This window comes from Hordeum vulgare, chromosome 3H (genome assembly GCF_904849725.1).
Source record: "Hordeum vulgare subsp. vulgare chromosome 3H, MorexV3_pseudomolecules_assembly, whole genome shotgun sequence".
NCBI lineage: Eukaryota > Viridiplantae > Streptophyta > Magnoliopsida > Poales > Poaceae > Hordeum > Hordeum vulgare.
The window spans coordinates 522,948,048-522,961,867 of record NC_058520.1 but is presented as its reverse complement, the minus strand read 5'-3'; the positions used below and the strand labels follow the sequence as shown (position 1 = coordinate 522,961,867).

General features: G+C 46.7%; 1 protein-coding gene across 2 annotated transcripts; it reads right to left on the bottom strand.

Moving 5' to 3' along the window:
- Positions 1-12,028: 12,028 nt before the first annotated feature.
- LOC123440399 (aquaporin NIP3-3-like) lies at positions 12,029-13,250 on the bottom strand. 2 transcript variants are annotated; one of them, XM_045116969.1, is made up of 4 exons: positions 13,063-13,250; positions 12,570-12,989; positions 12,429-12,490; positions 12,029-12,322 (listed from the first exon to the last, which is right to left on the bottom strand). In XM_045116969.1, the coding sequence occupies exons 1-4, from the start codon at positions 13,195-13,197 to the stop codon at positions 12,172-12,174; spliced, it is 768 nt and encodes a 255-aa protein (XP_044972904.1). In that variant the 5' UTR covers positions 13,198-13,250; the 3' UTR covers positions 12,029-12,171. The 2 variants fall into 2 exon arrangements, with proteins under 2 accessions (XP_044972904.1, XP_044972905.1); XM_045116970.1 differs by having other exon boundaries at positions 12,029-12,319.
- Positions 13,251-13,820: the final 570 nt, after the last annotated feature.

The following is a 13,820-nucleotide window of genomic DNA, read 5'->3' as shown; positions in this document are numbered from 1 at the left end:
AGAGCATCTTTATAGTCACCCAGTTACGTTGCGACGTTTGATACACACAAAGTATTCCTCCGGTGTCAGTGAGTTATATGATCTCATGGTCATAGGAATAAATACTTGACACGCAGAAAACAGTAGCAACAAAATGACACGATCAACATGCTACGTCTATTAGTTTGGGCTAGTCCATCACGTGATTCTCCTAATGACGTGATCCAGTTATCAAGCAACAACACTTTGTTCATAATCAGAAGACACTGACTATCTTTGATCAACTGGCTAGCCAACTAGAGGCTTGCTAGGGACGGTGTTTTGTCTATGTATCCACACATGTAAATGAGTCTTCATTCAATACAATTATAGCATGGATAATAAACGATTATCTCGATACAGGAATTATAATAATAACTATATTTATTATTGCCTCTAGGGCATAATTACAACAGTCTCCCACATGCACTAGAGTCAATAATCTAGCCCTCACATCATCATGTGAATTACATTGTAATAAATCTAACACCCATACAGTTCTGGTGTTGAGCATGCTTTGGCCGTGGAAGAGGTTTAGTCAGCGGGTCTGCTACATTCAGATCCGTGTGCACTTTGCATATATTTACGTCCTCTCCCTCGACGTAGTTGCGGATGAGGTTGAAGCGTCGTTTGATGTGTCTGGTCTTCTTGTGAAACCGTGGTTCCTTTGCTAAGGCAATGGCACCCGTGTTGTCACAGAACAAGGTTATTGGATTCAGTGCGCTTGGCACCACTCCAAGATCCGTCATGAACTGCTTCATCCAGACACCCTCCTTAGCCGCCTCCGAGGCAGCCATGTACTCCGCTTCACATGTAGAATCTGCTACGACGCTTTGCTTGGAACTGCACCAGCTTACCGCACCCCCATTAAGAATAAATATGTATCCGGTTTGCGACTTAGAGTCGTCCGGATCTGTGTCAAAGTTTGCATCGACGTAACCTTTTACGGTGAGCTCTTCGTCACCGCCATACACGAGAAACATCTCCTTAGTCCTTTTCAGGTACTTCAGGATATTCTTGACCGTTGTCCAGTGATCCACTCCTGGATTACTGTGGAACCTACCTGCCATACTTATGGCCAGGCTAACATCCGGTCTAGTGCACAACATTGCATACATGATAGAACCTATGGCTGAAGCATAGGGGACGGAGCGCATATGCTCTCTATCAGTTGTTGGGCACTGAGTCTTACTCAATCTCGTACCTTGTAAAACTGGCAAGAACCCTTTCTTGGAATGTTCCATTTTGAACCTCTTCAAAACTTTATCAAGGTATGTGCTTTGTGAAAGTCCTATCAGGCGTTTTGATCTATCCCTGTAGATCTTAATGCCTAGAATATAAGCAGCTTCTCCTAGGTCCTTCATAGAGAAACTTTTATTCAAGTAATCCTTTATGCTCTCCAAAAACTCTACGTTGTTTCCAATCAGCAATATGTCATCCACATATAATATTAGAAACGACACAGAGCTCCCACTCACTTTCTTGTAAATACAAGATTCTCCAACCACTTGTATAAACCCAAATGCTTTGATCACCTCATCAAAGCGTTTGTTCCAACTCCGAGATGCTTGCACCAGTCCATAAATGGATCGCTGGAGCTTGCACACCTTGTTAGCATTCTTAGGATCGACAAAACCTTCGGGTTGCATCATATACAACTCTTCCTTAAGGAAACCGTTAAGGAACTCCGTTTTGACATCCATCTGCCAGATTTCATAATCGAAAAATGCAGCTATTGCTAACATGATTCTGACGGACTTCAGCATCGCTACGGGTGAGAATGTCTCATCGTAGTCAACTCCTTAAACTTGTGAAAAACCCTTTGCCACAAGTCGAGCTTTATAAACGGTCACATTGCCGTCAGCGTCCGTCTTCTTCTTAAACATCCATTTGTTCTGAATAGCCTTGCGGCCCTCAGTTAGTACTTCCAAAGTCCACACTTTGTTTTCATACATGGATCCTATCTCGGACTTCATGGCCTCTAGCCATTTGTTGGAATCTGGGCCCACCATTGCTTCTTCATAATTTGCAGGTTCATTGTTGTCTAACAACATGATTGACAAAACGGGATTACCGTACCACTCTGGAGCAGCACGTGGTCTCGTCGACCTGCGTGGTTCGACAGAAACATGAACCGGAGTTTCATGATCATTATCATTAACTTCCTCCTCAACCGGCATCGCAACAACAAAGGTTTCCCCTTGCCCTGCGCTACCATCTAGAGGGATGAGAGGTTTGACAACCTCATCAAGTTCTATCTTCCTCCCACTCAATTCTCTCGAGAGAAACTCCTTCTCGAGAAAAGCTCCGTTTTTAGCAACAAACACTTTGCCCTCGGATTTGAGATAGAAGGTGTACCCAACTGTCTCTTTCGGGTAACCTATGAAGATGCACTTTTCCGCTTTGGGGTCCAGCTTTTCAGGCTGAAGCTTTTTGACATAAGCATCACATCCCCAAACTTTAAGAAACGACAACTTTGGCCTTTTGCCATACCACAGTTCGTATGGTGTCGTCTCAACGGATTTTGATGGTGCCCTATTTAAAGTGAATGCAGGTGTGTCTAATGCATAACCCCAAAACGATAACGGCAAATCTGTAAGAGACATTATAGATCGCACCATCTCTAATAAAGTATGATTACGACGTTCGGACACACCATTATGCTGTGGTGTTCCAGGCGGTGTCAACTGTGAAACAATTCCACATTGCCTTAAGTGAGCACCAAACTCGAAACTCAGATATTCACCCCCACGATCAGACCGTAGGAACTTGATCTTCTTGTTATGATGATTTTCAACTTCACTCTGAAATTGCTTGAACTTTTCAAATGTTTCAGACTTGTGCTTCATTAAGTAGACATAACCATATCTACTCAAATCGTCAGTGAAGGTGAGAAAATAACGATATCCGCCGCGTGCCTCTACGCTCATCGGACCGCACACATCGGTATGTATGATTTCCAACAAGTCAGTGGCACGCTCCATTGTTCTGAAGAATGGAGTTTTAGTCATCTTGCCCATTAGGCATGGTTCGCACGTGTCAAGTGAATCAAAGTCAAGTGACTCCAAAAGTCCATCGACATGGAGTTTCTTCATGCGCTTTACACCAATATGACCTAAACGGCGGTGCCACAAAAATATGGCGCTATCATTGTTAACTCTAAGTCTTTTGGTCTCAACGTTATGTATATGCGTATCGCTATCAAGATTCAATATGAACAATCCTCTCACATTAGGTGCATGACCATAAAAGATGTTACTCGTAGAAATAGAACAACCATTATTCTCTCACTTAAAAGAGTAACCGTCTCGCAATAAACAAGATCCAGATATAATGTTCATGCTCAACGCAGGCACTAAATAACAATGATTTAAGTTCATCACTAATCCTGATGGTAACTGAAGTGAAACTGTGCCGACGGCGATTGCATCAACCTTGGAACCATTTCCTACGCGCATCGTCACTTCATCTTTCGCCAGCCTTCGTCTATTCCGCAGTTCCTGTTTCGAGTTGCAAATATGAGCAACAGAACCGGTATCGAATACCCAGGCACTACTACGAGAGCCGGTTAAGTACACATCAATAACATGTATATCAAATATACCTGATTTTTCTTTGGCTGCCTTCTTATCTGCCAGATACTTGGGGCAATTGCGCTTCCAGTGACCCATACCCTTGCAATAGTAACACTCCGTTTCAGGCTTAGGTCCAGCTTTGGGTTTCTTCGTCGGATTGGCAACAGGCTTGCCGCTCTTCTTCGAATTACCCTTCTTGCCTTTGCCGTTTCTCTTGAAACTAGTGGTCTTATTCACCATCAACACTTGATGCTCTTTACGGAGTTCAGACTCTGCGACTTTAAGCATCGCAAACAACTCGCCGGGAGACTTGTTCATCCCTTGCATGTTGTAGTTCAACACAAAGCCTTTATAGCTTGGCGGCAGTGATTGAAGGATTCTGTCAGTGATAGCCTCTTGCGGGAGTTCAATCCCCAGCTCAGCTAGACGGTTTGAGTACCCAGACATTTTGAGCACATGTTCACTGACACACGAGTTTTCCTCCATCTTGCAAGCATAGAATTTATCGGAGGTCTCATACCTCTCGATCCGGGCGTTCTTCTGAAAGATAAACTTCAACTCCTGGAACATCTCAAATGCTCCATGACGCTCAAGGCGACGTTGAAGTCCCGGTTCTGAGCCATACAAGACTGCACATTGAACTATTGAGTAGTCCTCCTTACGTGCTAACCAAGCGTTCTTAACATCCTGATCAGCCGTAGCGGGTGGTTCATCTCCTAGCGCAGCATTAAGGACATAATCCTTCTTCCCAGCTTGTAAGATTAGCTTAAGATTACGAGCCCAATCTACAAAGTTGCTTCCATCATCTTTCAACTTAGCTTTCTCTAGGAACGTATTAAAATTCAGGATGACTGTAGCGTGAGCCATGATCTACAACACAAATATATTCAAAGTGGACTTAGACTATGTTCAAGATAATTAGAGTTTAACTTAATGAAATTATACGCTAAACTCCCACTCAAAAAGTACATCTCTCTAGTCATTTGAGTGGTTCATGATCCACTTATACTAGCTCAAGTCCGATCATCACGTGAGTTGAGTATAGTTTCAGTGGTAAGCATCCCTATGCTAATCATATCATCTATATGATTCATGATCGACCTTTCGGTCTCATGTGTTCCGAGGCCATGTCTGCACATGCTAGGCTCGTAAAGCTTAACCCGAGTGTTCCGCGTGCGCAACTGTTTTGCACCCGTTGTATGTGAACGTTGAGTCTATCACACCCGATCATCACGTGGTGTCTCGAAACGACGAACTGTAGCAACGGTGCACAGCTGGGGAGAACACAATTTTTTCTTGAAATTTTAGTGAGAGATCACCTCATAATGCTACCGTCGTTCTAAGCCAAATAAGGTGCATAAAAGGATTAACATCACATGCAATTCATAAGTGACATGATATGGCCATCATCACGTGCTTCTTGATCTCCATCACCAAAGCACCGGCACGATCTTCTTGTCACCGGCGCCACACCATGATCATCCATCAACGTGTTGCCATCGGGGTTGTCGTGCTACCCATGCTATTACTACCAAAGCTACATCCTAGCAAAATAGTAAACGCATCTGCAAGCACAAACGTTAGTATAAAGACAACCCTATGGCTCCTGCCGGTTGCCGTACCATCGACGTGCAAGTCGATATTTCTATTACAACATGATCATCTCATACATCCAATATATCACATCACATCGTTGGTCATATCACATCACAATCATACCCTGCAAAAACAAGTTAGACGTCCTCTAATTTTGTTGTTGCATGTTTTACGTGGTGACCATGGGTATCTAGTAGGATCGCATCTTACTTACGCAAACACCACAATGGAGATATATGAGTTGCTATTTAACCTCATCCAAGGACCTCCTCGGTCAAATCTGATTCAACTAAAGTTGGAGAAACCGACACTTGCCAGTCATCTTTGAGCAACGGGGTTACTCGTAGCGATGAAACCAGTCTCTCGTAAGCGTACGAGTAATGTCGGTCCAAGCCGCTTCAATCCAACAATACCGCGGAATCAAGAAAAGACTAAGGAGGGCAGCAAAACGCACATCACCGCCCACAAAAACTTTTGTGTTCTACTCGAGAAGACATCTACGCATGAACCTAGCTCATGATGCCACTGTTGGGGAACGTCGCATGGGAAACAAAAATTTTCCTACGCGCACGAAGACCTATCATGGTGATGTCCATCTACGAGAGGGGATGAGTGATCTACGTACCCTTGTAGATCGTACAGCAGAAGCGTTAGTGAACGCGGTTGATGTAGTGGAACGTCCTCACGTCCCTCGATCCGCCCCGCGATCAATCCCGCGATCAGTCCCACGATCTAGTACCGAACGGACGGCACCTCCGCGTTCAGCACACGTACAGCTCGACGATGATCTCGGCCTTCTTCATCCAGCAAGAGAGATGGAGAGGTAGAAGAGTTCTCTGGCAGCGTGACGGCGCTCCGGAGGTTGGTGTTGACCTTGTCTCAGCAGGGCTCCGCCCGAGCTCCGCAGAAACGCGATCTAGAGGAAAAACCGTGGAGGTATGTGGTCAGGCTGTCATGGAAAAGTCGTCTCAAATCAGCCCTAAAACCTCCGTATATATAGGTGGGAGGGAGGGGACCTTGCCTTGGGGCTCAAGGAGCCCCGAGGGGGTCGGCCGAGTCCAAGGGGGAAGGCTCCCCCCCCAAACCGAGTTCGACTTGGTTTGGTGGGTGGGAGTCCTTCCTTCCCTTCCCACCTCCTCTTTTTTTTCTCTTTGATTTTCTTTCCTAGGCGCATAGGGCCCTTTTGGGCTGTCCCACCAGTCCACTAAGGGCTGGTGTGCCACCCTCAAGGCCTATGGGCTTCCCCGGGGTGGGTGCCCCCCCCCCCCGGTGAACTCCCGGAACCCATTCGTCATTCCCGGTAACTCCGAAAACCTTCCGGTAATCAAATGAGGTCATCATATATATCAATCTTCGTTTCCGGACCATTCCGGTAACCCTCGTGATGCCCGTGATCTCATCCAGGACTCCGAACAACATTCGGTAACCAACCATATAACTCAAATACGCATAAAACAACGTTGAACCTTAAGTGTGCAGACCCTGCGGGTTCGAGAACTATGTAGACATGACCCGAGAGACTCCTCGGTCAATATCCAATAGCGGGACCTGGATGCCCATATTGGATCCTACATATTCTACGAAGATCTTATCGTTTGAACCTCGGTGCCAAGGATTCATATAATCCCGTATCTCATTCCCTTTGTCCTTCGGTATGTTACTTGCCCGAGATTCGATCGTCAGTATCCGCATACCTATTTCAATCTCGTTCACCGGCAAGTCTCTTTACTCGTTCCGTAATACAAGATCCCGCAACTTTCACTAAGTCACATTGCTTGCAAGGCTTGTGTGTGATGTTGTATTACCGAGTGGGCCCCGAGATACCTCTCCGTCATACGGAGTGACAAATCCCAGTCTTGATCCATACTAACTCAACTAACACCTTCGGAGATACCTGTAGAGCATCTTTATAGTCACCCAGTTACGTTGCGACGTTTGATACACACAAAGTATTCCTCCGGTGTCAGTGAGTTATATGATCTCATGGTCATAGGAATAAATACTTGACACGCAGAAAACAGTAGCAACAAAATGACACGATCAACATGCTACGTCTATTAGTTTGGGTCTAGTCCGTCACGTGATTCTCCTAATGACGTGATCCAGTTATCAAGCAACAACACTTTGTTCATAATCAGAAGACACTGACTATCTTTGATCAACTGGCTAGCCAACTAGAGGCTTGCTAGGGACGGTGTTTTGTCTATGTATCCACACATGTAAGTGAGTCTTCATTCAATACAATTATAGCATGGATAATAAACGATTATCTCGATACAGGAATTATAATAATAACTATATTTATTATTGCCTCTAGGGCATAACTCCAACATCCAACACCCGGATAAGAACAGCCATGTGATCAGACTCCTCCGTAACAATGTTTTCCACCCTCGACGCTGGATACATGGACATGAAATCACCATTACATAGAGCTCGGTCCAGCCTAACCTGGGTATTATCTCCATCAATTCTCCTATTATCCCATGTGAATTTCTCCATCTGAGAAAAGGGTCTTGGGTTACCCCCCCCCCCCTTTGTTCCTCCATGGTGAGGATTTCATTGAAATCACCTCCGCATAGCCAAGGTAGATTGTCCTGGGCCTTTAAGTAACATAAAGCTGCCCATGACTTGTCCCTGAGCTTTGTCCTTGGTTCTCCATAGAAGCCTGTAAATCTGAAAGATTTCCCATCAAGGCAAAACTCTGCATCAATGAAGAACTGACTCCATGGTCTGATTGTGCCTTGCACATTTTCTCTCCACCATAGCGACAGACCCCCACTTTTGCCAACGCAATCAACAAAAATCCCATTAGGGAAACCCAAACTCCATCTAATCCTCTCCATAGCCCGTTCTTTTTTCTTAGTTTCACTGAGGAACACCACCACTGGGTTGTAGGACCGTACCAGGTCTCGTAGTTCGCCAACTGTCGGGTCCAACCCCAAACCACGACAGTTCCATGCAAGGCAATTCATTGATCACGGCGGCCCTGGCTCCCAAGGTCCGCCGATATATCATTAGGAGCAATGAGACGTTCAAACACAGTAGTTGGTTTTAGCCTTGTATCCCGGATGAAAGTGTCATGCGAGATTTGCTTGTCCGGATCACCTTTTTCCACCCACAATTGCTTCGGTCTCCTTTTACGTGAGTCTCTCGGAGGGTGCTCCACCCTTTCCTTCGGCCTGTAAATCCCACCAGTGGGTCTTGGCTTGCGCGTGAAGGTACCCCTCTTCCTTATTTCTCGAGACCTTGGATAAGCATCATAGTCCATAGGATCTGATCTCTTCAATACTTCCTTTGCAATCACATTATCAGCTATACCACCTTTTTTGTTTATCAGTTCCTGTCGTAAGTCTAGCTCCCTTCTCTTCTCCAGAGCATGCCTTAGATCTCTGGATCCTGCATCACTGCTTCTCCGCGATCCTCTAGCAGGACTGGTTACCTCATTTTTGTCTCTTTGCACACCCTCACTTGTGTGAGAGTAGCTCGCCCGAGATAATTCTGTCTGAAGGTTACGTTTTGTTGGTAGATCCCGAATCCTGACCGACGGGAATCTTATCGGGTCACTCCCGCCAGTGCGAGAGCTTTCCCCACTAAAGCTACTGCTAGCAACCCCTCCATAGCCTCCTCCCTTGCCAAATGAGTTCCGGCCAGGGGATGCTCGCAACCATTCGCCCCATTGGGCAGACTTGTCTACCGGTGGATCACATCTTCCTTCTCCATGCACAAGTCTACCACATTCAAAGCAAAAATGAGGGATTTTAATAAGAGAAATTAAACCATGTTCCTTCGTCATCTTCCTTTGACTCCTTTAGATTGAAATATCGAACCAGCGGCTCATAGACTGATATCTTTGCTCGGACTCTAAGATATTTCCCTTTTGCAAAGCCATCGCTTTCCACATCCACTTTCACAACCTCGCCCAGCCAGTTCCCAATGACCTCCCCAAATTCCTTGGTTCTTCTATCCAGAGGTAGATCCTCTACTCTGACCCACACTTCCACAGTGTCAAAGATCATCTCCGACGGCCTCGTCTTCCCATCGTAGTCCTTCAGTATTAAGACATTGAAATCAAATTGCCATGGCCCATTATTCCTAGCATGCTTCATATTTCCTTCCCCTCCAAAGTGGACCAAAAATAGATTATTCCCGAGATCACGAAACTGCGTGTCATGGTGCAGGCCCCAAGCTCTCCTCAGCGAGCGTTCTGGTGCCCCGAAATTTATAGCCCTTGGGGTGCAAGCTTTCCCGATCAACGTCCATCTTTTCGCCGCAGGCACGGTCTCATTGGGTCCTGAAAACACAAGACCTTGCGCTTCCTTCTCCGTCAGTACCATCCCACCAAGTTTTGCCAAGAGGCTAGCCGATGCATCCGGAGTCCTACTAACCACCGGCGACACTCCTTCTGTATTCTCCTTCCTTTCCTTCGCCGGCGTTCCCCTGATTCTGGATCCCGTGCTTGCATCCTGCCTCGTCTTCGTTCCTTGGACATCAGGTGCGTCAGCCTTCCTCCCACCCTCCTTCTCCGCCATAGCTCCTCCCTCGGGAGAGCTGATTCCGCGTCGGTCCGTGATCTTGGAGGACGCAGTCGTCATCCCGATCACCACCGGAGCCCTGCGCACCCCCCGAAGAGAAACCCTAACCCTAGCGGCAGCCCGGGGTCGCCTACCGATCGCCTCCTGTCGCCCGAGAGTTTCTCTCGTGATGGACCCTCGTACAAATATGTATTTCTAGTTCTGTTGGAAACAGTAATCGCACCAACTGAATGCTATTATTTGTATTGATCTTTATGTAGCGGCGTTACGGAAGAGTAAAAATAGGAGAGTTGAGCGCTGGAGTAAATTTAGGGCATTTGTAACGGATCCACAATAACTGGTTAGAGCAAAATCCTGATTGTACTCCTCTAATCGGGACCTAGACGATCCCCAATCGGCATTAGAGGAGTAAAAAATATACTTAGCCGCTGCTCATCTTTCTATATTACTCCACTGCTCGACAACTGAGTACAAATTTTCCAATTCACCTCCTCTTCCACTTCACTTCATCTCCCTCTCTCTTCTCTTCGACGACTCCCCCGACGTTCCCCATCGCCCCCACATCCCAATGGTTGGATCCCATTGTCGTCGCTCCCCATCGCCGATCCGCGCCGCCACACCCGCGGTTCGTCTTTAAGCGGCGCATCCTCGAGCCACCGCCGCACAGCTGGTATGTCGGCTCTGTCCGCTTTGTCGACTTCTTGGGACCTCCCTATGCCAGCGCGCGTGGGAGCCATGGGTGGCGAAGATCATCGACTAGGAGACCCACACGAAGACGTGGATTGGGTCATTCCACACGACGGATGTTGCCGCCATTGAATATGACCGGTGGCAGGTTCCATGGCTCAATGGCGAGGCTCAACTTCTCGTGGGGGACGGTGTCGGGTGTCGGCGTCAAAACCAATAGATCTCGGCTAGGGGTTCTGAACTATGGAGCTTAGATCGATGGGTTGCAGGAGAGAGGGAGAGACAATGTTTACCCAGGTTCGGACCCTCTTGAGGAGGTAATACCCTACGTCCTGCTTGATTATATTGATGGGGAATGATGATTACAGAGTTGATCTACCTCGAGATCATATGAGCAAACCTTAGATCAGATTATTCTCCCCTATGTATAGGGGCCTCCGGTTATCTATACATGAGGACCCCTAGGGTTACATGCTACCGATATAGATCGGTAGTAGACGGGCCGAACACGTCAGCTTGTCTTGGAGTGCATGTCTGTCTTCGGATCTTTCCATCCTGATCACGTGGTCGTCATATAGTTCGGTTCTTCAATAACGCAGCCCGTATGATCGGCCCATGAGGGACAACCCGACTGCCCGAGGACCCCTTAATCTGAAACTCCCTCACCGGGTGTGGTGGATGCGGTGACAGCTAGGAAGGACTAGGAGGCGAGGGAGCACCTCGCGGCAGACTCCGTCGACGAGGCGTACATGATGGAGATCTGCCAACAGTACCCCGAGCTCGTGGAGGTGGAGTGGGCCATCTTCACGGCGCATGGTGGGGAGGTCATCCTTATCTCCGATGATAAGAAGGGCGACAAGGAGGAGCGAGAGATCGATGTCGAGGAGTGGCGGCGCATCTTTCGTGGCCGTGACGACTATGGCACCGGCCCGGACCCATGTCTCGCCGGCAGTGGCATGTTCACGCAAGATTGGCTCGACCTCCACTATGACAACGATGATGATGATGAGTAGTCTAGTGTAGTGCAGTTTAAGTTTGAATTTATGTTTAGTGTTCGATTGTCAAGACTAGGTTGAACTTATGTTTAATTATGTGCAAATTTCGGTTGAAACTAGGTTAAATTTATACAAACTTATGTTTACTTTCTTATATATAGGGGATCGGCTAGGTCCGACGAAATTTTAATGGGGTAGACATACTTCACTAAGAATTTACTCCACCGGATGCTTCGTTATTTTTAGGGAGTCAGTTAGAAATGCTTTAGAGAAGTAAAATTGTCCTTCTCTAAAGGTTCGAGAGATTGGTTAAGTGTAGTTAACTTTTTATTTTGTTTTCTTAAGCTTTATTGGGGATTGGTTAGATATGCTGTAAGGCCCTGTTTGGTTTTAATAAGTCAGGTGATTTATAAGTAGGTGACTTAAAACTAATGACTTATAAGTCACGCCTGTTTGGTTGTCATGTGACTTATAAGTCACCTTTTCATGCAAAAGTGGGTAACTTACAAGTTTTAAGTTGGGATGGAGTAACTTATGACCTATAAGTTGGGCCTGTTTGGCAAAATAAGTCATTTTTTTCACTTTTCAACTTATAAGTTGGTGACTTATTTGAAACCAAACAGAGCCTAAGTGCCTTCAGGTCTATTGAAATGAGTACTCCCAGTCCCAGTGCCAAATGTTCCTGAAAAACACACACTTTGCTAAACAAAAATGAGCTATTTACATTCGCCTCTTTCTTATCCCTTTTTGTGTGCACATTCATAACTACAGCTTAATTGCAACGTAGGATCCAGCTCCAGCAATAGCACCCAGTGGTTGAGCCAGCAGATAAACCCAAATCCTGGTGTATCTCCCCATAACAATCGCCGGTCCAATCGTGCGCGCTGGATTCATAGACGCCCCTGTTGATGGCCTTCTGACAACAAAATTCAGCCAGCATAAATAAAATCATGTTCATCTTGGAATCAAAACAGAAAGGACCCAAATATATATATGTACTATCCCGCACAGATTCTACTCACCCCGCGACGAGAATATTCATCACTACAGTCGCACCAACTGCCACCGCGATCAGTTCTTTCACCTAACCATTTTCGTAAGACAGCTGAGATCAGATCACTGGCCACAGCGGTATATAAGGAATGGAAGAAGTACTATATTACTGCATGAGGGTCCGTGGCCACAGCGGTTATGACGAACAGAAGGACGAAGGTGATGATGAACTCGACGGCGAACGCCTCGACGGTGCCGACGCTCGGGACGGTGGCGATGCCGGGGTTCACGGGGTGGTAGATGGCCTTGCCCACGAACGAGGCGGCGGTGGATCCCAGCACCTGCGCGGCGACGTAGGGGACGAGGTGTGCCGGCGGGAGGTGCCCGAAGACCGCCATGGCAATGCTCACCGCGGGGTTCAGGTGGCACCCGGATATGTGGATGGTGGAGAAGACAAGCACCGTGACCGCCAGGCCCACGGACACGCCGATGCCCATGAGGCCCTCCACGCCGTCGTGCTGCTCGTCCATGATGATGGCGGACACCTGGGTGAACATCAGGATGAAGGTCCCGAGGAACTCCGCCGTCGCCTTATCCATCCAAGCATCTAGCTCTTGGTTAGCCGAAGGAATGTAGTAGCAAGAAGAAGGTTCATTTTGGTACCTTCTTCAAGAGTGGCACCGGTACCATGTCTGGGAACTTAGGACGCCGCTGGCGAGATGCATGAGTGGGCGGCGGATCGTCGTTGCCGTCGTCGACATGGTTGATCGGCTCCATCGGCACGATCATCGACCCCATTGCAAGCAGTACGTAGTTTGTCTCTTGGCCAGATAATATAAGATTGTCCTGTCTTGTTGCTCTGATTCAACACCATCTTTTAGCTGTGGTCAACACCTTTAAAAACAAGCTAACACACGCTTTGCTGATATGATCGACATCCCTAAATAACAATAAACAGCAGGTCAACCATGTTACCGGAAGCATATTCAATGGATCTTGGGCAAAAAACGTAGTGCAGAATTGGTAGTACCCCGTAAAAAAAGAGTTGACGACGACACACACAAATAGTATTGAATAAACTGTTAGTGTCCTCATACAGAAATCTCTATTCTATGTTAGTGTCCTCATACAGAAATCTCTATTCTAAAAACTGACACTGAATACAGCAACACACGCCACTTCGTAAAATAGCATATATTAGATTACCAGAAAAGGTGTGTTGCATCCTTTAGATATACTCCCTCCGTCCTAAAATAACTGTCTCAATTTTGTACTAGCTCGATTATAAGATTACACTAAGCTTGAGACACTTATTTTAAAACGGAAGGAGTACTTGAGTACATGCATAAGCAGGCGCATCAAGTTGTCCTTGAAAAGGTCGACCTTGAGACCTTGATAAAGTGCGGTGTGCGAATTACCAT

Bases quoted from the DNA above. Each gene is read 5' to 3' on its own strand.
- LOC123440399 (XM_045116969.1), bottom strand. From the start codon at position 13,197: ATGGGGTCGATGATCGTGCCGATGGAGCCGATCAACCATGTCGACGAC. The intron at 12,990-13,062 runs GTACCAAAATGA...TGGATGGATAAG, and splicing joins CGGTGCCACTCTTGAAGAAG to GCGACGGCGGAGTTCCTCGG. The intron at 12,491-12,569 runs GTAATATAGTAC...GAAAATGGTTAG, and splicing joins TGGCCACGGACCCTCATGCA to GTGAAAGAACTGATCGCGGT.